This window comes from Danio aesculapii, chromosome 17 (assembly GCF_903798145.1).
Source record: "Danio aesculapii chromosome 17, fDanAes4.1, whole genome shotgun sequence".
NCBI lineage: Eukaryota > Metazoa > Chordata > Actinopteri > Cypriniformes > Danionidae > Danio > Danio aesculapii.
In genome coordinates, this window is record NC_079451.1 from 17,020,921 (window position 1) to 17,043,503 (window position 22,583).

General features: G+C 34.8%; 1 protein-coding gene across 1 annotated transcript; it reads right to left on the reverse strand.

Moving 5' to 3' along the window:
* Nucleotides 1-5,443: 5,443 nt before the first annotated feature.
* On the reverse strand, nucleotides 5,444-21,707 carry cmpk2 (cytidine monophosphate (UMP-CMP) kinase 2, mitochondrial). The gene is made up of 5 exons (XM_056477784.1): nucleotides 21,043-21,707; nucleotides 19,324-19,438; nucleotides 14,473-14,674; nucleotides 11,287-11,520; nucleotides 5,444-6,385 (listed from the first exon to the last, which is right to left on the reverse strand). The coding sequence occupies exons 1-5, from the start codon at nucleotides 21,673-21,675 to the stop codon at nucleotides 6,265-6,267; spliced, it is 1,305 nt and encodes a 434-aa protein (XP_056333759.1). The 5' UTR covers nucleotides 21,676-21,707; the 3' UTR covers nucleotides 5,444-6,264.
* Between the last annotated feature and the right edge of the window lie 876 nt (nucleotides 21,708-22,583).

Below are 22,583 nucleotides of genomic sequence, written 5' to 3' on the forward strand. Positions count from 1 at the left end.
ATAAAGATTTCAAGATATAAAAAAAGGAATTGATTTCCTTCCTGTCACCTGAGGCTTTCAACTACCTACCTGTAATTCCAGGATGCAAAAGAGGCAAACTCTCCCAAATAAAGGCAATTTTTGTTCACAAATATACATATTAACATGATCATGAAGGTCTCTAGATTAATTCAAACAAAACAATTCTTTCAAGAAATCTATAGATTGTTTGTATACAGTAGTTGAAGTTCAAGCGGCAACTATAGTTGTCGGTGGCCAAATACCTTGTACTGTAAATATAAATCATGGGGAATTAGGCAATGATTTGTTAATAAGTTATTAAATCGAGTTTTTTTTTTATTGGTCTTGTTTAATGTTTTCTGTTTTCATAATACTCCATCAAAAAATAACTTGGATATGAAGTATAATCTTTATATATATTAAACTTAACTTTAAAGTAGACTTTTTTTGATACTCAATTTGATACACAGCAAAATCCTCAGAGTAAAATTAATATCTCCCACTGGTCCCACTACCACACCAAGAGTTAAAGTATGGAGCAGAGTTAAAGTGCTGATTCACTGAAAAAGCAGAATCAGTGAAGAAAAATACAAAACTGACTTCAGTCACAACCTCAGGCCTTGCTGTCCAAACAAACATGAGTATCTTCAAAATCACAGCTTTTTCTACAAAGTTTGGCTGTTTGTCGACACAAAAATGCAGTATTAGGTTACTGAAACCCAAATTTTTGAAAACTGTTGTCACTGAGTCTGTGTTTTTTGTTTGTTTGTTTGTTTGTTTGTTTGTTTGTTTGTTTGTTTGTTTGTTAGAAAATGGAGAAAAAACTTTTTTCACTTACAAAAATACCTGTGTACAGGTGCTGTATGGACATGGCCTTAGATGAAACTCATTAAATCTTTCAAAATCTCAGCTCATGAGATCCTCAAACAACTCCACAAACCGCATCAGCAGCTTCACTTTTTACTAACCTGTTTGACTATTTCTGTCTGATGTCTACTTAGTGAGATTTACTGAAAATACTCATTTTATTAGACGTCACCATTGTGGAGAGCAGTATTCACTTGACTGCTGTAACTGTAGTGTGGAACCACTCTCTACTCTGGGGATTTTGCTGTGTAGGGAATATGAGATTTAAATAGTTTAATTATGTTTAATATATTAATATTTTTATTCATTTTCAATATTATTTTATTTCAATATTTGTTAAAAAAATGAACTTTATATATATATATATATATATATATATATATATATATATATATATATATATATATATATATATATATATATATATATATATATATATATATATATATATATATATTCACGCAGTTCACGCATTTTCAAATACTATTTTCTAGGGAAAAAAACAAACCTGAGGACCATAAATGCAAAACATGATCATATAGGACACTATTAACAAGGCTACATGCATGAAACCATTTAGAAAAATTTGGCCACAAATGGGTTAACACTTATTCATAAACAATCTGATACTTTTCTATTTAGTAAAACAGTGGTCATAGTTATATTTTCTGTCACAATGTAACATCTCACAATTACAGCTTAAATATCTCTCTTAATTGTAACTTTGGTTCTTGAATTGTAACCTTATTTTTATAAACTGTGACTTTATTTCTCTCAATTTAAACTTTTTTTCTATAACTGTGACTTTTTCTTGGCGGCACAGTGGGTAGCAGAATGAGCCTGTGTTGCATATTTAGATAAAAATATTTCTTATAACTACGACTATACAGTATCTACCAATTTCAATTATTCATTCATTTTCTTTTCAGCTTAGTCCCTTTATTAATCTGGGGTCACCACAGTGGAATGAACCGTTAACTTATCCAGCCCGATTTACGCAGCGGATGCCCTTCCAGCCACAACCCACAATTTGGCCTACCCAATTCACCTGTGCTGCATGTCTTTGGGGGAAAGCGGAGCACCCGGAGGTAACCCATGCAAACACAGAAAGAACATACAAACTCCACACAGAAACGCCAACTGACCCAGCTGAGGCTTGAACCCGTGACCTTCTTGCTGTGAGGCAACAGCACTACCTACTGCGCCACCCCAATTTCAATTTTTACCTTAATCTGGGGTCACCACAGCGGATTTAACCGCCAACTTATCTAGCACATTTTACGCAGCAGATGCCCTTCCAGCTGCAACCCATCACTGGGAAACGTCCATACACACTCATACACTACGGTCAATTTTAGCTTACCCATTTCAACTGTACCATATGACATTGGACTTGTGGGGCAAACTGGAGCATCCGGAGGAAACCCATGCATACAAAGGGAGAACATGCAAACTCCACACAGAAATGCCAACTGACCCAGCCGAGGCTCGAACCAGCAATCTTCTTGCTGTGAGGCGAATGTGCTACCCACCGCACCACCCATATTTCTTGTAATCATAGTCATAATGTAAAATCTCCAAACTCTTTAACATTGCTTTCGTAATTGAAACTATACCTCACAATTTTAACTATATATTTTTGTAATTACAACTTAGACATACTTTCATCTTATATCTCACAATTTCAACTTATTTCTCATAACTGAGTCTATATGTTACAATTTCAACTTTATTTCTCGTAATTGTGACTTTATCTCACAATTTCAAATTCATTTATTTCTTTTAGTTTCCTGTAATCACAATTTTCACTTAACTGCGACGAAAAATTAAGGCTGCGTTTATTAAAATAAGGCCTTTTTTGTTTTTGAGACATTAATATTAACCCCCAGCAACATATATTAGGTATATGCTGCAGAGATAAAAAAAAATAAACATATACTTGTGTCCGTAGCGAGATATTCAGTAATTGGCTAAGGGGAGTGTGTAATTGCGCAGTGGTGTGGAAAGCCATCTGACAGTGATCTACAGGACTCCATTAATTGCCATATGAATAAACCCCAGTCTTTTTCTGTGCACTGCTGAGACATCAGTGTGAGGCAGACGGGTCAGTCCGTCTTTACTGGCCCACGTCCTCACTGAGCTCATAATTACTAAAACCTTTAATTAATCTTGCCATCACAGGGTAAATGCAGTGCTCACCATATAAATGAATTATAGGATAAGTGTGGTATTGTTAGTGTGTGAGGGCCAGTAAGTGACTGCATGCATGTTGTGGCACTTAAGGTGCGCATGTGAGCTAAATGTAAATTATTCAAGATTTTATGTATAATTAAAAGATTGGTTAAGGCAAAACGAGGGTTGTTTAGCTGATGTTCATTGATAACGTCTTCCCTCGATCGCAGATGAGAAACTCATTTGTGTTTGTAACTGCATTTCTTCACATTTTAAATAGATATACACTGCTCATATATGATTACAACATATGTTACAAATCTATCTTACATATTAATATTTTTAATAGGATGATTTACAATATAATATTTATGGATATACATTAGTTTAGTCAGTAATGAAGCCAAATTTGGAGCTAATCCAACAAACAACTTACAATAATGGTCCAAAATTTAGTACACAAATTTATGTTATGGAAAAATATTAAATAAAAACATTTATAAAGTAAAAAGGGGAGAATCAAGAGAAATAATATATATATATAAAGTAGTTAATTTTATAATAACTTAATTTAATAATAATTTAGTTTACTATTTGTTCTGCGGTATTTTGCTTGAATTCAAATGTATTATTTATTCATTTTCTTTTCGGCTTAGTCCCTTTATTAATCCGGGGTCGCCACAGCAGAATGAACCGCCAACTTATCTAGCACATGTTTTACGCAACAGATGCCCTTCCAGCTGCAACCCATCTCTGGGAAACATCCATACACATTCACTTATACTCATACACTATGGACAATTTAGCCTTCCCAATTCACCTGGACCACATGTCTTTGGACTGTGAGGGAAACCGGAGCACCCAGAGGAAACTCACGCAAACGCAGGGAGAACATGCAAACTCCACACAGAAACGCCAACTGACCCAGCCAAGGCTTAAACGAGCGACCTTCTTGCTGTGAGGCGACAGCAGTACCTACTGCGCAACTGCGTCGCCCTCAAATGTATTATCTATTTCTAAATATGTTTGGTGACTAAAATATTATTTTAATAAATATATATTTTTAATAAATCTGTTTCCTTCAAATGCACCAAAACATATAGGCTGTATTCGCAGATGAATGGATAAAAATAATCATTCTCAAAATAAGGTGTACATATTTACGCTGAATACTGTAGATTAAAAATCAAATATATTGTTTTATGGATGATTCTAGAGTATAATAAATGAGCCAGAAATGAAAATTTTACAAATGTAATGGAATGTTTTTATAAGTTTTATATATAATTTGATTAAAAAATTGTATTATATTCAGTTTGTTTGACTAAAAACTCATGAATTAGTCACATTATATTTTGATGGTCCATTTGTTGAATATAAGTTCCATTGCATCTACATGCCAACTAACTCTCATTAGATTATAAGTAGACTGTTAGTTTGGAGTTAGGGTTAGGGTTAGTGTGAGTTGACATGTTGCAATGCTTCTTATAGTCAGTTAAATGTCTGTTGAAGCCGCAGTATCAACAGATATTAAGCAGACAGTCTACTAATACTCAAATGGACCATCAAAATAAAGTGTTACCATGAATTATTATTTAAAAATCGTTGCAAGTTTTGAGCATAATTGACAATAGTTAAGGTATACCTTTGTGTATACTGTAGTTCAAATTGTAGAAGATTGTGCTAAAAAACATCAAGATCATGAGTTAGATTCTCAGAAAATGCATGATAACGTAACCTTGAATATAGTGTTAATATGGATAAAAGTGTCTGCCAAATGTGTCTTTCAGGGTTAAGAAAATAATTTGAGTCATTAAATATAGTGCACCTTTTTATGATGTAGTTAGGGTTAGTTGCTAAACATGACAAGCCAGAAACGTTTAATCACTGCAATAAAGATCCAATCATAGGCTCTTAAATATTTGCTTGCTTACTTTCTTTATCTAAACTATAGTCTATAGTCAGTTTATAGTGTTATATATACATCTTACATCATACATACACTACCAGTCAAAAGTTTGGGGTCAGGTTTTTTTTTTTCATGTTTGTTTTTTTAAGAAAATCATTCTGTTCATTAAGGGGGCATTTATTAAATTAAAATAAAATGTTAAATTGTTAAATACTTATTAAAATTTTAAATAACGGTTTTCTTATTGTGTGTAGTTTCAAATGAAATTATTACTCCAGTCATTATTGCTTTTATTACTATTACCAATAAGTATAATAATATTACTAATAATAATAATATTAATAATAATAATAATTCATATTTGGGTGATTTCTTAAGGATCGTGACTGAGAAGACTGGAGTAATGAAGCTGAAAATTCATGTTAAATCGCTGGAATAAATGATTAAATTAAATGATAAACTACTTTTGAACAGTTATTTTATTTTATTTATTTTTTATGTATTTTTGATCAAATAAATGCAGCCTTGGTGAGCAGGAAAGGCTTATTTTAAAACATTTAAAAATCCTACTGACCCCAAACTTTGGACCGTTCTCTTCATGACAGAATTGTCCTTTTAAGGTAAGCTTTAAAACTTAAAGAAATTTAAAAGGCACATATTATAATAATTTATTCTTGACTAATCATTTCTGAACAACAAACAGACTTGAAGGAATTCAGCTAAAAAAACCCTGAGTTCTGCTGTACTTTTTTTTTATCCCTGCATATGACTCTTAATGAACGATCAGACTCAGTGTCCAAAAGCAACAGTAACAAATCAAAGCAAAGTTTAAATTGTCTGGATCAGATCTATTGCTTTTAATACCTCCATACAGTCCCTCGATTCCATCTCCTATAGGAGCGGACGGCGCGCTGACCAACAATGAGTTCTTGTGTTTAAATCTAATTGAAGTGATTGATGAATTTTCAAACGTGTTTAGCCGAGTTCCTGTGTTTCACTGGGAATAAGTCAGACTGAGGAAAGTGGCCGCTGTGACCCTGCGTATGAGAGCTGACATCCAGCCACAGCAGCCGCAATAACTTTCCCTCTCGTGTCATCACTAAAGCTCGGTGGGAAGGGGAATATGTTGTGACATGTCCAGATTCGAGCCCTGAAATATAAGCTGGCAGTTCTCCACCAGCCTCCCTTTCAATCAACATGCTCGGCTGACTGGGACTCTTATGGCCGGTTTAGTGGATTGAGGGGGGAATTGTGACATTGCACTACCATCTAGTGGTCGGTAGAGGAATTGCGTGGACTCTTCTGCTGCTGGTTGTTTAGAAGTAGCATTTGTTCCTAATTAAATGATGCACTTGTTTCAGCACTTCTTGTGGAGAGGGACTCGCATCCACAGTGATACAGGATGGATTCTGGATTCTCTTGTAAGCTTCCTCCACTCTAAAAACAAAGAACAAGTTGTTATATAAACATAAGTCTTAGTTTTTGGAGAGAAAATGTCTTTTTTAATTCTCAGTAAATTATTCCTGAAATAATTAGTCCTCCTGCAAAATTTGTATTCATATAAAAATATTTCCAAAGTGTCACTTAACGGAGAGATTTTTTTCAACGCATTTTTAAAAATAATAGCTATTTTCTAATAACTTATTTCTTTTGTCTTTGCCATGGTGAAAGTGCATAATATGTTTCTACTTATTTTGCATTGTCCAGCTTAAAGTCTATTTTAAAGACTTATCTAGGATATTAACTAACCAAGTTAATAATAATTAGGCAAGATACTGGATAACAGTGGTTTGTTATGGAGACAATTGAAAAAAATATTCTCAATAGGGCAAAAATATTGACCTTAAAAATGTTTTTAAATTTGTAAAACTTATTTCAGGCAACTTAAAGAAATGAGACTTTTTCCAGAATGAAAAATATTATAGCAAATACTGTAAAAATTTCTTCGGTCTCTTAAACATTTGAGAAATAAAAATTTTATAGGAGGGCTAATCATTTTGACTTCTAGTGTATGTATATTTATTAAGATTTATAAATACCATACATCACCATAAAATGCATAGCCTTATAATATACAATATATAGTATTTTATAAAAGCCATTCTCAAGGTCATGTAATTAAAAAAACTGAAAGAATGGGACAGCATGATTTAAGAAATAGATATACTGTGATAAATGAAATCTGTGTGATTCTGATACACAATGGGGTTTAATGTTGGTAGTGTTGTAAATGCTGTTAATTTCAACTGGCTTTTCCAGTTAAAAAATATATTCACACTTATTGTCAAGCATAAGGCTGCTTATCTTTCACCATACAGACAGTGCTCTTGTTAAAGCTCTTTCATTCTTATATGATTGCACTGGTGCCACTAAACAGACCAACTTTCAGTTGGTCTCACCAACTTACAACATGACAAAACGACCCCTCCATACTGACAAATCAATAAAGGAGAAAAACACTATATATATATATATATATATATATATATATATATATATATATATATATATATATATATTATATATATATATATATATATATATATATATATATATATATATATATATATATGTTTTATAACTACTAAACATGTAATAAATGCATGTAGCATTCTAATACATCTAGCAATTCTTTATTATTAGGGTTTTAAAATGGTCTTAGGTTTTTAATTTGGAGTTATAAAATGGTGACGTTGCATTAATTTAGGTGCTGTCATTAAAAGTATTTAAAAAGATAAATGAGCATCAACACACAATTTGGAGTGGAAGTTTGACAAGGCAGACTAATTTCTTACATTACCCACCGTTTATGTTAAGTCAGGGAGACTTTCAGATCATGTCTGTAAAGTGTTCAGCAGTTTAGGCCTGTTTTGGAAGTCTACTGTACATTCAAAACAGGTTCAATGTCTAAACAAATGATTAGGGATTAATTTTTACATCAGTGGATGTCAGATGACTGCTTTTCAGACATCAGTGGATGTACAAACAGGTTTGGTGTGACAACGTCTGATTCATGCAGTATACATTTATTGTATAGAAGTGACATAATTAAGTAGTAAAGTAGTCACCAGTATTTTAGATGATAGATTTCCCCAGTCTAAACCTCTCAAGCGCGTTCTGTCATCACCACAAATAGTTGTGGTATTTATTATACTTGAGATGTGTTTTCCTACCGACAAAAGCATCTATAGAAAAAGAAAAAAAGTTACCCACTGACAAAGAAATGATCAGTCTATAATTGTAATGGTAGTTTTATTTAATAAAAAAACTGAAAATGTATTTCAAAAAAGTTATTAACTGATTTCCATTTTAATGAGGGAAATAAGAATTTGATCTCCTATCAATCAGCAGGATTTCTGACTACCAGGTGTCTTTTATACAGGTAAAAAGATGAGATAAGAAGCAGTCTTTTAAAGGGAGTGCTGCTAATATCAGTTTCCTGTATAAATGACACCTGTTCACAAAACCAATAAATCAATCATATTTCAAAACTCCCCAACATGGCCAAGACAAAAAAAGTGTCCAACAATGGCAAAGACAAGATTGTAGACCTGTAATCGACCATCGTCAAGTAGCTTGGTAAGAAGGTGACAACTCGCAAATTATTGTAACTCGCAAATGAAAAAAACACAAAACGACTGTAAATGTCCCTCAGTCAGGGGCTCCATGCAAAATCTCACCTCATAGAGTTTCAGTGATCATGAGAATGGTGAGGAATCAGCCCAGAACTACATAGGGAGGGGGGGGGTCTTGTCAATGATCTCAAGGCAGCTGGGACCATAGTCACCAAGGTAATAATTGGTAACACACTACACCATGAAGGACTGAAATCCTGAAGTGCCTGCAAGTTCCTTCTGCTCAAGAAAGCACATTAACAGGCGTGTGTTTCCCAAACAATGACATAACTCACGGCTGAACTATCATAGTACAATGCATCGTTTGGGAAAAGAACGATGTAGTGAGAAGTGTTTCCCAAAGCCATAGTTGCTTTGTGTCAGATCCATCATTTGAACCACGTTATTTATAGCGTAAAATGTCCATAATGACGATCTAAACAGGGTGGAGCAACAACTTCTTCAGAGAAAAAACCCATAGAGCAAATTACATTGTTTATACACGCACATGCATAAAAAATAAATCTATATTAGTAAAAAATATATAAAACTATACACATTCAAAAAATATATAAAACTATACACATAAAAAAACTATATTAGTTTTGATAAAAACAGCCACTCAATTTCCATATTAATTGAAATATACGTAAACGGCACAGTTAGGGCCTATGTTTCTTTTACAAATATTATTGAGAATATTCCATATTATATTCTAAAACATGAATCCACTTAGCTAACAGTATTCTAATCTCATAAATAAACCATATAAATCGTTAATAGTTGTAATTTTACAGTAGGCTATTTATTAAGAAATGAAAAAAAAATCCTACTTAATAATAACAATAATAATAATAATAATAATTATTAATTTTTTATTTATTTTTGAAAAGTCTACTTTTACAATTTGACACATTCAAACCACTGCAGAAATGGTCTAACCAGCAGGCCCATGTCATATACAGTACAGATACATTTCTTATTAAATAACCTACTATAAATTTCAACCATTAACATATGCTATATATTTTTGTATTCACAAGCTTTGGAGACATCACGTAAATTACGCTTTTAAATAATAGGTCACCTACAGCTTTCATAATGAGCCATGGCAGTGTTCAAAATGGCATAAATGTTTCCAAAGTGCACGACGAAGGGAACGCAATTGTCAATATGAAGGTAGCTAAAACTGAACTTTAAAACATACTTTGAAAGCAAATTACAGCTAAGAGAGATGACTTCAATGCTTATTTAAATCATTCCAAGTTTAAATGTTGGCACATTCTAAAGGAATAGGGCATAGGGGGGAATAACTGAGAGTAGAACACAACCAGGAACTATGCTTCTAATTACAGCTGTGGAGGTGTATGTTGTGTCGCAGTTTGCGAATGTTCGTTGGAACGATGCAATTGGGAAACGCCAACTAAACAAACTATTTTTTTAACGATGGAACTTGCAAACCTAGTTGGCTAACAATGGTTTTCGGAAACGCAGGCCCGTCCGAAGTTTGCGACTGAACATCTCAGTTAATTGTGATCCAATGAGACCAAAATGGACCTCTTTGGCATCAACTAAACTCACCGTGTTGGAGGAGGAGGAATGCTGCCTGTGACCCTAAGAACACCATCCCAATTGTCAAACATTGAGGTGGAAGCATTCAGCTTTAGGGGTGTTTTTCTGCTAAGAGGACAGGACAACTGCACCACATCAAAAAGATGATGGATGGGAGCATGGGGGAGAGCTGTTAAAATGGGTTGTGGATGGTTATTCCAGTATGACAATGACCCAAAACACACTGCCAAGGCAACAAAAGAGTGGCTAAAGAAGAACCACATTAATGTCCTAGAAAATCTGTTGAGAGAGCTGACCGTTTGAGTTGTCAAATGTCAGACTCAAAACTTGCACTGCAGTTTTTTTTAATAAACCCACCGTTACAATTATAGACTAATCATTTCTTTGTCCATGGGCAAACATACAAACAAAAAAAAGTGTATATATACATACTGTTTTTTACAAAATACCTACAACAAAATCAATAACTTCTTATATATATATATATATATATATATATATATATATATATATATATATATATATATATATACATTTAATAGTATACATTTTAAAAAATGAATTTGATCTAAAGAATTTGCAATTTATTTGCATTTTATCTATCCATTCTATATTTCCAGTAAAAAAATGTTTATAGTCTTATAATTTTTAAACTATGTTACGAATATATATTTTGATGTTTCTGGAATGCAATTTGACAGGAAGACATTTTAAATTCTTTTACTAAATAATCAGGAATTTTTTAATTTGGTGTTCTTTGTCCATGAAATATGACAACCCCATTGCATTTTGAACAGGCTTAGCAAAAAAAAAACATTTAACTAAATATTACATTCTCAATAGTCACTGGTCATTGTTTATCGCTTTAATATATATATATATATATATATATATATATATATATATATATATATATATATATACAAAAATGTACTTTTTTTGTCACAAATAATACAATTGCCTTGAAGTTCCCTTGAAACCTGTATTGCATTTTAATTGTAAGTAATTAGGCCAACTGGTATGCAACCAGTCTTAAAATTCACGCCAAAATCTGATAACAGGGTTAACAGGGTTATCAGTGTTATCAAATGCAGTAAACAAGTGTGTTGTGATTAACCCTAAAAGATAAAAACTTTCAACAGGTTGACCTACTTGAGTCTGAAGAGCTGATTGATCTCTAGCTCAGCCTCCTCAGTGGTCTTGTCCTGTCCTCTGTCCCTGAGTCTCCTCACTCTTTCCTCTGGACTGACAGTAAGCAGCAGCACCATGTCTGGCTGGAGCAGATCTTCTGGCCACCAGTAGAGCTCTGAGTCTGGCTTCGGCAGGTTTTCAACCCTACCACCAACTGCTGTAGCAATGGCATAGGCTGCTGTGCTGTGCCAATACCTAGCCAAAAAAAAATGTTTTTACATATATAAGTTGAAAACTCACTACTTTACACTCGCCTTTTCATGAGGTGTGCATTCTTGGTTTGTTTTATGTTTCTAGATATTTGTGAATGTTTTAGCTTGAATGATTCAATTTCACTGTTATTCTAAACTGTTTTATATCTGTATCTTTTTTGTGTAAAGCGCTTTGAGAATGAAGTTTTAAAGGTGCTATAAGATTAAATTTTTATTATTATTATTATAGATTTTTTTTCTTCTATTCTATATATTTGCAAAAGCAACTAATTAAAAGCACCTTGACTAACCAGTTTTCAATTACACATGTAATGTTCTTGTAGTGTGGTTCAACTGACTCAACTCAAAATCTCTGCATTGTGCATAAATGTTGCAAATTACAGTACATTATGTATGCAGTACCATTTCACCATGGGAACTATTACTGCATGCAGATTGGCTGTTTATTTGTTCCTATTAAGCACATAGTACATTTTTCTGCATGATCATGTTATATATTCAACAACAGCAACACACTATTAGCTATTAATTAGCAGTAAATTAAGAGTTTATGGGGAAAAAAGTTTTTTTTTTTTTAGTTTACGTAGTGTATTATGCAGTTGTACCATATTTACATATTTACGTAATAGAAATTCGACTTTACTTAAAGGGGTAATTTTAAAGCTTGGTTGTGTTTATGGGGCAAAAGCAATGTGTGCTCATGCTTCACTTGAAAAAATCATGTTATTTTTCATATATAATTATATACTACTACTCAGCTAACATGAAATCGGCTGTCATATTTCCTAGTTCCTCCGAAAGCCCGCCCTTAAGAGGCTTTGATTGGTCATTTGACATTATGTGCTGTGATCGCGAATAGCAAAACAGACCACTCCAAGGTAGCTCTACTTGCACAAATGTGCGCATGCGCAAATGAATGATTCTCTCCTTGAGTCATACAAAAGATTTGTTCAAAATGTATGAATCGTCCAAGAACGACCCATCACTGACACGACATGGAGGAACATGCAGTGCCGGTGTTGTATCGAAATCTGACACCCCGGACAAATTAAAAAATTTAACTCCCCTTTGCATGCACGCACATCACACAGTGCCTGCAGCTGTCACAGTGGTTTATCAGAAACCTTTTATCGATCATTTCTTCTGCAAGTGACAGCAAGAACGTACATAGAAGCCTTGTCAAATTGGCAAGCAGCACCTGAATGTGTTCAAAAGAACTAAAATGCCAAAATGGGATGAATTTATGCCACATTTTGAAAGTGAAACCACCTCATATTTACTGAGTTTAGTATTTATTACACGATGGTCTCTTCTATACATTTGCATTATAACACATTTATCTCTGCGTTCTGGTCTGTTATAATGACTGTTTACATATGCTTAACCAGCATTTCATCACAGTACTCTGAAACTATTTCATTACTTCTCATATCTATAGTCTATTCATTTTCATCTCCTTATTTAATATTTAGTAAAACAATTTTAGTCTAAACTAAAAAAAGTGTAGGATTTTTTACATGGAGTGAAAGACTTATCTTTAGATATCTTTGATATGTGCACTGTTTAATAATTGTGTACATTACATACATGTAAACATGTAACTAAAAAAAACATATACAACTGATTTAATTGTTGTTTATAAATCACACAACTGTGGTATACAGGATTATTTATAACAACACTGTAATTGTGACAAAATACTGCGTGTTTCATATTTACATTTAAGTGTGTTCATTTTTTTTTGCTCTGACAATGTAGCTATGCTTTCTATGGTTCTGTTTATTTTCTTATTTGCACTACAGCACAGTAGAGCTGTGTATAGTGTTAAGCGAGGAAAAAAAAAAACCTGTACTGTATTCAATTATGAAAGTTTTTTTTATAAATTGAAATGTTGTGCAACTTATAAAAGAAAACCCTGTACTGTATTTTATTTCTCAAATATTTTGTGCAGCTATTATTTTTTGTGCAGCTGTTTATTTGTAAACAGGAAGGGAAACCCCTGTGTTTGAATTATATTTTGCTCAAAAAATGTTTAATAAAGTTTTAATAAAGGCTTTAACTCTCAAGTAACCATTTATGGAAAAATACCTGATATATAATATACCGTCATTCCTCCTAAAAATACAGCGATATGATTTTTTGCCCATATCGCCCAGCCCTATTTTGACTGATGAATATGAATTTGTAGCAAAATTGTTAGCGGTGCCAAACAGCATTTCTAATTGTTTACATCCTTGTTTACGTCCTCGCTACAACGTACCGTTAACGCTAGATTACTGTGCATGTAATAGATCAATTTTCACAAAAAAATATACTTACATGTTGTGGCTCACAATCCACAGCTTCTAATATTATTTTTGCCACTGTTCCTTTGAGGATATTTTAGCCAAATCCAGCACTGAACTGAGAGAGATTCTGGAAGTTCTCCTTTGTCAAATGCTAGAGCTATATCTTTTTAATAATTCTCTAGAACATAATTAAAATTAAGTTGTAAGCACTTCTCTCTGTGTCGTGTCCTTCGGAACCCCAAATACAAAAAAAAAAAGAACAAACTCTGTGAAAATAGCAGCGTTTGGACAACATTTTAGCTTTTTCTGCTATAACATTACAGCACCTCTAGCCATGCCCCTTCGCTGTGCAGGTGAATGTGCGTAACCTGAAGGGTTTATGTTCTCATTAACCTGTAGAAGCCAATGTCTCCCTTTGCATTAAACTTTGATAATATCGTAGTGGACCACCCCTTTAAGGTTTATTCAATATATTTTGTTTTTTGCCTCTATTTGTTTCAGTATGAAGTCATATTTAAAGGGATAGTTCACCCAAAAATGTAAATTTACTCTCTTCACTCAGTGCTCATGAATTTCTTTCTTCTGTAATGTTCCACAGTATCACCAAACCACAGCTTGTTCTTGTGAATGTATTTGTGTCTCACTACCTGTCTACTATGACAGGAGCCCTTAAGGACTCTTTTGCGATGTGGGTTGCAGTGATGTAGTTCCCCAGAGCGTAAAAGGCCCTGCGGATGAGGGGTGGTTCTGAGTCAAAGCGTTGTCTGAAAGGAGCCAGGCACTGGGGAGGGGATTTCAGCAGAGTGGCATTCAGAGACTCCCGCAGGGCCTCTGTGAGAGTAGTTTTACCTGAGTGAAATCAAGAAGAGGTACAGTTCATGGAGAGAAGTCAGAATTTTGAAAAACAGATTTTTAATGTGCCCCTATAATGCATCTGCTGTATTAAAGTTCAGGTCTTGTCAAATACATTGCAATATGAGCTATTTTCTCAGCATCTTAAACAACTTGTTCAATAACTCAGCTCTATAATGCCAAGTTCAGACTGCATGATTTTAGCCCTGATTTTGACTCGCCTAAGAAATCGGCTGACAAATTGGTGCTTGTTCACGGCAGCAACAATCACACAGTGTGAACTATTAAAGATGCAATCTGAGAGAATCACCAATGAGTCGCCGACACCTGTCAGATATTTGGCAAGCTACATATCTGGAGTTGTCAGTGATTTAAAATCATGCCATGGGAAATGTGTTCTGATTGAAAAAATATTGGCGATCACCAATGAGTATGGGTATCTGTGAAGCAGCGGGAGGTTGGGGGAGAAGTAAAAATCGCTTCTTTTCTGTCTATTTGGACCCAAGAAATGAAGGAAAAACTAGTGGAAATTTGGCAGCAGCACCCGTGTTTTTTTGATGTGTCAACTGATCATTACCACAAAGAAAAAAAAGTTGAAAAGAAATTGCTAATTCCCTTCAAAAGCCAGGTGAGCAAAATAAGTACATTTTCTACCTCACTAAAAGCTTCTTTCTCATTATATAGTTAATAAAAAAATTAAATACTACGTGACCTCGTATTGTTTTCATGTCACTTCTCGCGTGTTTGGTTGTGAGATGTAGTATGTGGACCGAGACAACGTTGTCGACGATTCTTTCTTCTGTAAAGTCATGCAGTATGAAACCCCCTATCGCTGATCCATCTTGCAGTGTAAACACAGCACCGACAGAACGCTACCCCAGGTAGTCATGCAGTGTGAAAATATCTGTGACGCGACTACTTTGAAATTTGTGCAGTCTGAACTCGGGATAAACCTCTTCTATAAACCTCTTGGTGTGTTTAGACTAGCACTACTAGCACAGCAAGTGTCTAAAAGAAAACACACAATGCTGTAGCTAAATTTAGGCTCCAGAGGCTTCCCCATTGCTTGTAAAAACCAAAAGACTCATTGGTAAAATATGCTTCTATTTTACACTAATGATATTTACAGGGACATATTACTAACGAATGAAGATTAACACCAAGTAGAAACCACAAAACAACTAATACATTTGTAATCTAATAAGTTTTCCTCACCTCTGCAAATATATTTTAAAGATGCCATTTTAAATTGTAAAGAAATATGTGTTTTAGACACTAATGAAGACAGCAGAAGTCAATTCATTTTCTTTTCAGCTCAGTCCCTTTATCAATCCTGGATTGCCACAGCGGAATGAACTGCCAACCCATGTTTCACGCAGCGGATCCCCTTCCAGCTGCAACCCATCTCTGGGAAACATCTATACACACTCATTCAACTTAGCCTACCCAACTCACCTGTACCGCATGTCTTTGGACTGTGGGGGAAACTGGAGCACCCAGAGGAAACCCACATGAACGCAGGGAGAACATGCAAACTCCACACAGAAACGCCAACTGACCCAGCCGAGGCTCGAACCAGTGACCTTCTTGCTTTGAGGCGACAGCACTACCTACTGCGCCACTGCGTCACCGCCTGCCATGTTTACTGCTCCAAAATATTTTAAATCTTTCAAAAAAAATTCAAATATATTGTTTTCAAAGGGGAAAAAAGATTGTTTTTTACCCAGACATTCACAGGGTTCCTGCAGGTCCTTAAAAAGTTTTAAAATGTCTTAAATTAAAATCAGCCGGTGTGCTTAATGACAATAGGGAAGCACAGAGGTCCGCCGTAAAACATCTAATAGTTGATTAATTTAGTATGTGTGAAACAGGAGTGAAATGACAGTCTCCGTGATTTATTAGCTTATTGCGCTAGGTCGGGTACAGACGCTGATGTCGGTCTGCACCTGCATGCTACCGTTACGTGGTTGTCGAGGTGAGGTTCAAAATGCAAAGATGGCAAAGTGTAAATTTAACGACATGTGGATGGAAGAGGATGCATTTAGGAGGTGGTTGGTGCCGGCTGAAAATAACAATGAGGGAATGTGTAAATTCTGCAAAAAGACTTTTTTGTTAAGGACCATCGCTCAAAGCCATCGAGTCGCACATGAAAGGAGGAAAGCACCAGCGGTACTTTGCAGTAGCTAGTAATAGCAGGTCCAGGTTAATCCCTGCATTGTTTGCAGCTCAACCTAACGATGTTACTATTTCAGATGTCACCTCACAGTCGGCTATAACAAGTTTCATTTCACCACCAGACACCCAAAAAGCAGAGGTACTGTGTGTTCTCCATACTGTGACGAAGCACAATTAATTTAAATCTAACGAGGACATACGTGACGTCTTTGCTGCCATGTTCCCCATGTTCCAGCTTGCAAAGTCATTCACCTGTGGTGAAAATAAAACTGCATATGTCGCCAAATATGGCATCGCTTCATTCATCAAGAAGGAGCTATGGTGCAGCGTTAGTGAGAAGCCATATGTCGTCATGTTTGATGAAAGTTTGAATAAAACGACAAAGAACAAACAAATGGACCTTCATTTGTTATTCTGGACTACCAAAGATGAGACTGGCACACTACGTCATCTCTCGCTACTATGGCTCGGTGTTCATGGGTCACTCTAGAGCCGAGGACATGTTGGGTCATTTCAATGTAAGTAACGTTACGATTGTTTGAAATCGCATACTATTATTCATACTAAGTGTTGTGTAAAATTGAGTAATGCTAATGCGGTTTAAAGCCAATATGCTAGCGGTGTAAACACCAACACTCCCCCGGTGTGGTGGAGTGGTCCAAGTGACTCTAACTAAAGAGCTGCTAAATAAGTGTGCATCTGCACTCAACCGGTAAAGGATCTTCTTGGAGGATGAGAGTAAGAAAAAGGAAAAGACACATGTCTTGAGGAGAATTTGGGATGTTACAAAACAAAGGGTTTCTCTCATTAAAAGTCATGTAATAACATTTATGTTTTCTAACAGTTATGTAGATTATTTGTCAACTTTTTGGCTTGTGAAAGGCTGTTTTGAGGACTTTCATTTTTGAGCTCATTTTCAGTATTCTATTCTATATGGTTCCTTCATACAAGGCATTGTGTTGTTTAGTGTAATCTAACTTATCTCTGTTACGTTGACTCTGTTCTACATCACAAAGGAACAAAAAAAGAAAAGAAAATGTCTCAAGAAAAGTATTTTGACTTTTTTTTACTTACCGAGTTTACACATAATGAAATACTAAATGGAAAACTTTCAAGTTTTGATTTCCATTGTAGCAGGCAATAAATTAAGTAGCCTATTTCAAAGAAATTATGAAATTTTTGTGTCTTAAATTATATTTGTTGAGGTCTTATAAAGGTCTTATTTAAAAAATATATATTTTAGAGCAGTAATCACAAGACCTTGATACCGTGAAACTATGATATTTTTATCTAAGGCCCATGTCTAGTTTGTGATGCAGTGTGCTAGGGTTTAAATCCAGTCAAGCACTGCTCCACAAAAGGTTAAAAAGTGATGCAAAATCAAGGTCATGATGCACTTTTCTTTTATGTTTGCTTTCAAAAACACTTTTTATTGGTCAGTGGTTCGCTCAATATTATCTGGATGCAGACTTGGATTTGCAAGCTGAGACTGCATATCTCAGACTTGCAATGTCAGACACCATGCACTCAATGAAGCTAGTGATGTCACTGTGAGGGGTATGGTTAGGGGTGGGGATAGGTGTGTACATTAAAAGCATTGCATGCAGCTCATCTTGCAACTGCACCTGGTCTGCATCCAGACCCCTCTCGGTTCGCTATGTAATCTGTACGACAAGTCCTGCCTTACTGTGGACATGTACAAGAAGGACAAGTATCAGAAACTTAAATAAACTTCACCCATTTTTTTCAGATTTGAAAAAATGCAGACAGCGCCCTCTAGTGGATTTGTCATCTGAATCGTGCAACAATGCATACCCAGAGCAATGTATTTTACGCTAAAAAATGCTGAGGCATGTATTATCATTGAGCCAGGCTGGTAAAAATACAAACAGTAACAATGGGGCTGGATTTTTTTTATCATTTTGAGCTTTTGTACGACAGTAATACACCTAAATAAGCGCTGGCCAACCTGAAACATATTTGTTTAACTTTTTAATTTAGTTTCTCTATAATCTACATCATAGACAGGAGCTTCTTGCCAAAACTGTGGTCTGAAATGAAAGTACAAGTGTATGTCTTCACAAAAAGCTGCGTTTTCTTGACATGACAACAGCACAAACCAAATTCTTCCAGCCCTCAGATACAACAACTACATTGTTTGAGATTCAATGCAGTCATTGTTCACATTGTTTACATATTATGCAATTGTTTTACATTTGCATTTGTGCAAGTAGTAAAATTGCAATTACTGACTACTTGTTTATGGCAGATTAGACTCTGATTCTTTTTTCAGAAATGAATAACTTAAAAAGCTATATTTTACACTGAATATATATATATACTGCATATAAACAAAATACAGCATCTTAATAAAATGTGATATGTATTATGAATGTACAGGTGATAATATCAGTTTGACTGCATACTTAAATTAGCAGAATAAAATATTTGTTTAAAGATTCAGTATTTACCTGTAGCATCCAGTCCTTCAATCACAATGACTGGGAAACCATCACCCCTGGTTGTCTTTAGCTGTTCATCTACAAGCTTCAGCACTTCTTTTGACTCAGGGATAATGTCAGCGCACTGGGATGGAAACAATATGATGTATTGTTTAACATCAATCTGGGTAGAGCACTGAGTTGCATTGTAAATAATCCCCCATTCTTTATTGTTCTCTTAGATCAAGTATACTTTCATTTCAACACTGAAGTTGCTTTCTTTTTTACTTTCTTTTACTTGTAATTTTGCTTTTTCACTCGTAATTTCAATTTCAATATTTTCATTTTTTTTTTAAATAGCTGTCTTATTAATTCATTCATTCATTTTCCTTCAGCTTAGTCCCCTTACTCATCAGGGGTCAATACAACGGAGTGAACCGCCAACTTATGCAGTATATGTTTTACAAAGCTAATGCCCTTTCAGCTGCAACCCAGTACTGGGAAACATCTACACACACTCAATCACACACTTACACTATGGACAATTTAGCTTATTCAATTTACCTATATCGCATGTCTTTTGACTGTGGGGAAATGAGAGCACCTATAGGAAATCCACAGTAACACGGGGAGAACATGCAAACGCCACACAGAAACTTCCACTGACCCAGGCGGGACTCGAACCAGCAACGTTCTTGTTGTGAGGTGACAGTGCTAAGCACTGAGCCACCGTATAGCCCTAACTGTGTTATATTTTATTATATGTTATGTGATACTTCATTCCTGATTTTAAAAATGCAAATTTTCAGTAGTCATTATTCCAGGCTTCATTGCCACGTGTTATTTCAGAAAGCATTGTAATGTGCTGACTTGGTGCTCAGAAACATATGTTAATATTTAAAACAGCTGCGGCTTATTTTGTGGAAACACTTTTTTTTTCAGTTGGTTATTTAGTTGAATTATTAAATATCTCATTAATTACATTTTTCAATCAGTCCTCAATATTTAATTGTATATACAGTATACACAGACAACATATTTTATAGACATTTCTGTAAATCTCTTTACTGTCACTTTTGATTTAGTGTTGCATCACAGTTCCAACATGAACTAATGATTATCAAAATCCAAGTTGTGCTTGTTAACATTAGTTAATGCACACTGAGTAAACATGAACTAACGTTATTTAAATTAAATAACATTAACTAGCATTAACAAAGATCAATATATACCTTAATAAATGCATTACTAATTGTTTGTTCATGTTAGTAAATACATTAATTAACATTGACAAATGGACCATTCTTTTAAAGTTTTACCTTTACTTATTTATTTATTTTAGTTAAAGCTATCCTTTTTCACCCTTGCAGAATAAAAAAGTAGTAGTAGTAGTAGTATTGCCTTTTGTGTTATTAATTTACTGTTGTCCAAGACTTTTTAAATTTTACATTTATTCATATATCATTACTTTTATAGTTAGCCTATTGTTGCACAATAAGGGTGGCACTGTTGCATTGGATGAACTAAATTTGCCGTAGTGTATGAGAGTGTGTGTGAATGTGAGAGTGTATGGGTGTTTCCCAGTACTGGGTTGCGGATGGAAGGGCATTTGCTGTGTAAAATTTATGCCTGAATAGATGGCAATTCATTCCGCTGTGGCGACCCCTGATACATAAGGGACTAACCCGAAGGAAAACTGAATGAATGTTTCACAATCTGCTCCAAAAATGTCTCCGAATCCCACCGTACCTCCTGTAGGACCTTGTAGGCTTCATCCATACAGTAGAAGACGTCAGAGTTGCTGATATTGAGTGTGGATGGATGGTGCGCTGCTGCGGCTGCAGGTTTGATGTACTGCTTCACTGACTCCTCCACATGATGGACAGCTGACCAGATCTCCTGCCAGCAGTGCTGACCCTCGCGCTCGTATGAAAACACACACACTGACTTCCTCTGCTGCTGTAGTGACTTTAAAACTTCCTTTGAAAGACAAGTTGTGGATTTGTCTCGTATAAAAAAACCTTTAAGGACGCTGTTCCTGACGTTCGGCATAAAAGAGGACGCTTCAAAAACCTCGCAGTCTCGTGACAGTGTTGCGGATAGTTTGTGCTTTATCTCGGCGTGCGTTCGCGCCTTTTCAATTCTGTTTTCACCGTGGACGTAAAGCGAGAAGAGTTTCCCACAGTCTTCAAAGAGCTGCTGCTGGTCGCCATGAAGAACTTGTGGGTTTGAGCTTAGTGTGAAATAAAGAGGTTCAGTGTGCAAATCAAACTCCACCGCGAAAACACGCGAACACAGCGGTCCACATCGAAACATGGCTCTCTTTAGCATTGTGATGGACTGTGTCAGGGATAGGCTATTAGAAGGGAAAAGAAATCTCATGTCACTGAGCTGGAGCACTGTTTACAGAGAAACGAAACTAAACACGAAAACGAAAGTAATACAGCCGGCAGGGTCCAATTGCGTAACGAGCTTCCATGCAGTCTGTCATAGTAAAACAACAGTGCAAGGGTTAAAAAACGTGATAAGTAAATTAGCGTAGGTCACACCTTGTTTAAGTTTCTATTCAGCAGTTTACGCAAAGAATACAAGTTAACAAGATTGTAGGTTAATGCACAAGTTAAAGTCTATGCTGATTTATAGCTAAGAACAGGTGAAGTAGGTTTTGCATGCTCATTGATTGCTTATTAATTCTGGTGCTCACTGAAATGAATACTGTGCTGTGAATAATTTGTAATTAATTTGTTTTAACAAATATCCAGAAGATTTTAAAAGGGGGCAAAATGCACTCCCAGTTGTCCCAAATGACTAATTGAAAATAATATAATATTTTTTATTAGTAGTAGTGATATAAAGATGTTTATTAGTTTAGTCCCAAATGACTAATTATAAAATAAAAATGATAATAAAGATAATAATAATAATAATAAATAGTATATGAAAAGAATGCATGTTAACAAGCTATTTATTGTTGGCTAACTCACAAGTTAAAATCTATTTCTATGGCTGAAACTAGTTATAGAACCAGTGAAGTAGGTTTTGCATGCTCATTGATAATTGCGTATTAATTCTGGTGCTCATTAAAATAAATACTGTGAGGTTAATAGTTTGTAATTCATTTGTTTTAACAAATATCCAGATGATTTTAAAATGGGGCAAAATGCAATTCAGTAGTCCCAAAAGACTAATTGAAAATAATAATATAATAATAATTATTAGTAGTGGTAAAGTTGTTTATTAGTTTGTCTCAAATGACTAATTAGAAAATAAAATAATAATAATTATTATTT

What these genes read in the sequence shown, in the direction of transcription:
- cmpk2 (XM_056477784.1), bottom strand. Translation starts at nt 21,675, where the DNA reads ATGAGATTTCTTTTCCCTTCTAATAGCCTATCCCTGACACAGTCCATC. An exon ending in CCTACAAGGTCCTACAGGAG is followed by an intron (nt 19,439 to 21,042) that starts GTACGGTGGGAT and finishes TTTCCATCCCAG; the next exon opens with TGCGCTGACATTATCCCTGA. An exon ending in AATCAGCTCTTCAGACTCAA is followed by an intron (nt 6,386 to 11,286) that starts GTAGGTCAACCT and finishes CTTTGTTTTTAG; the next exon opens with AGTGGAGGAAGCTTACAAGA.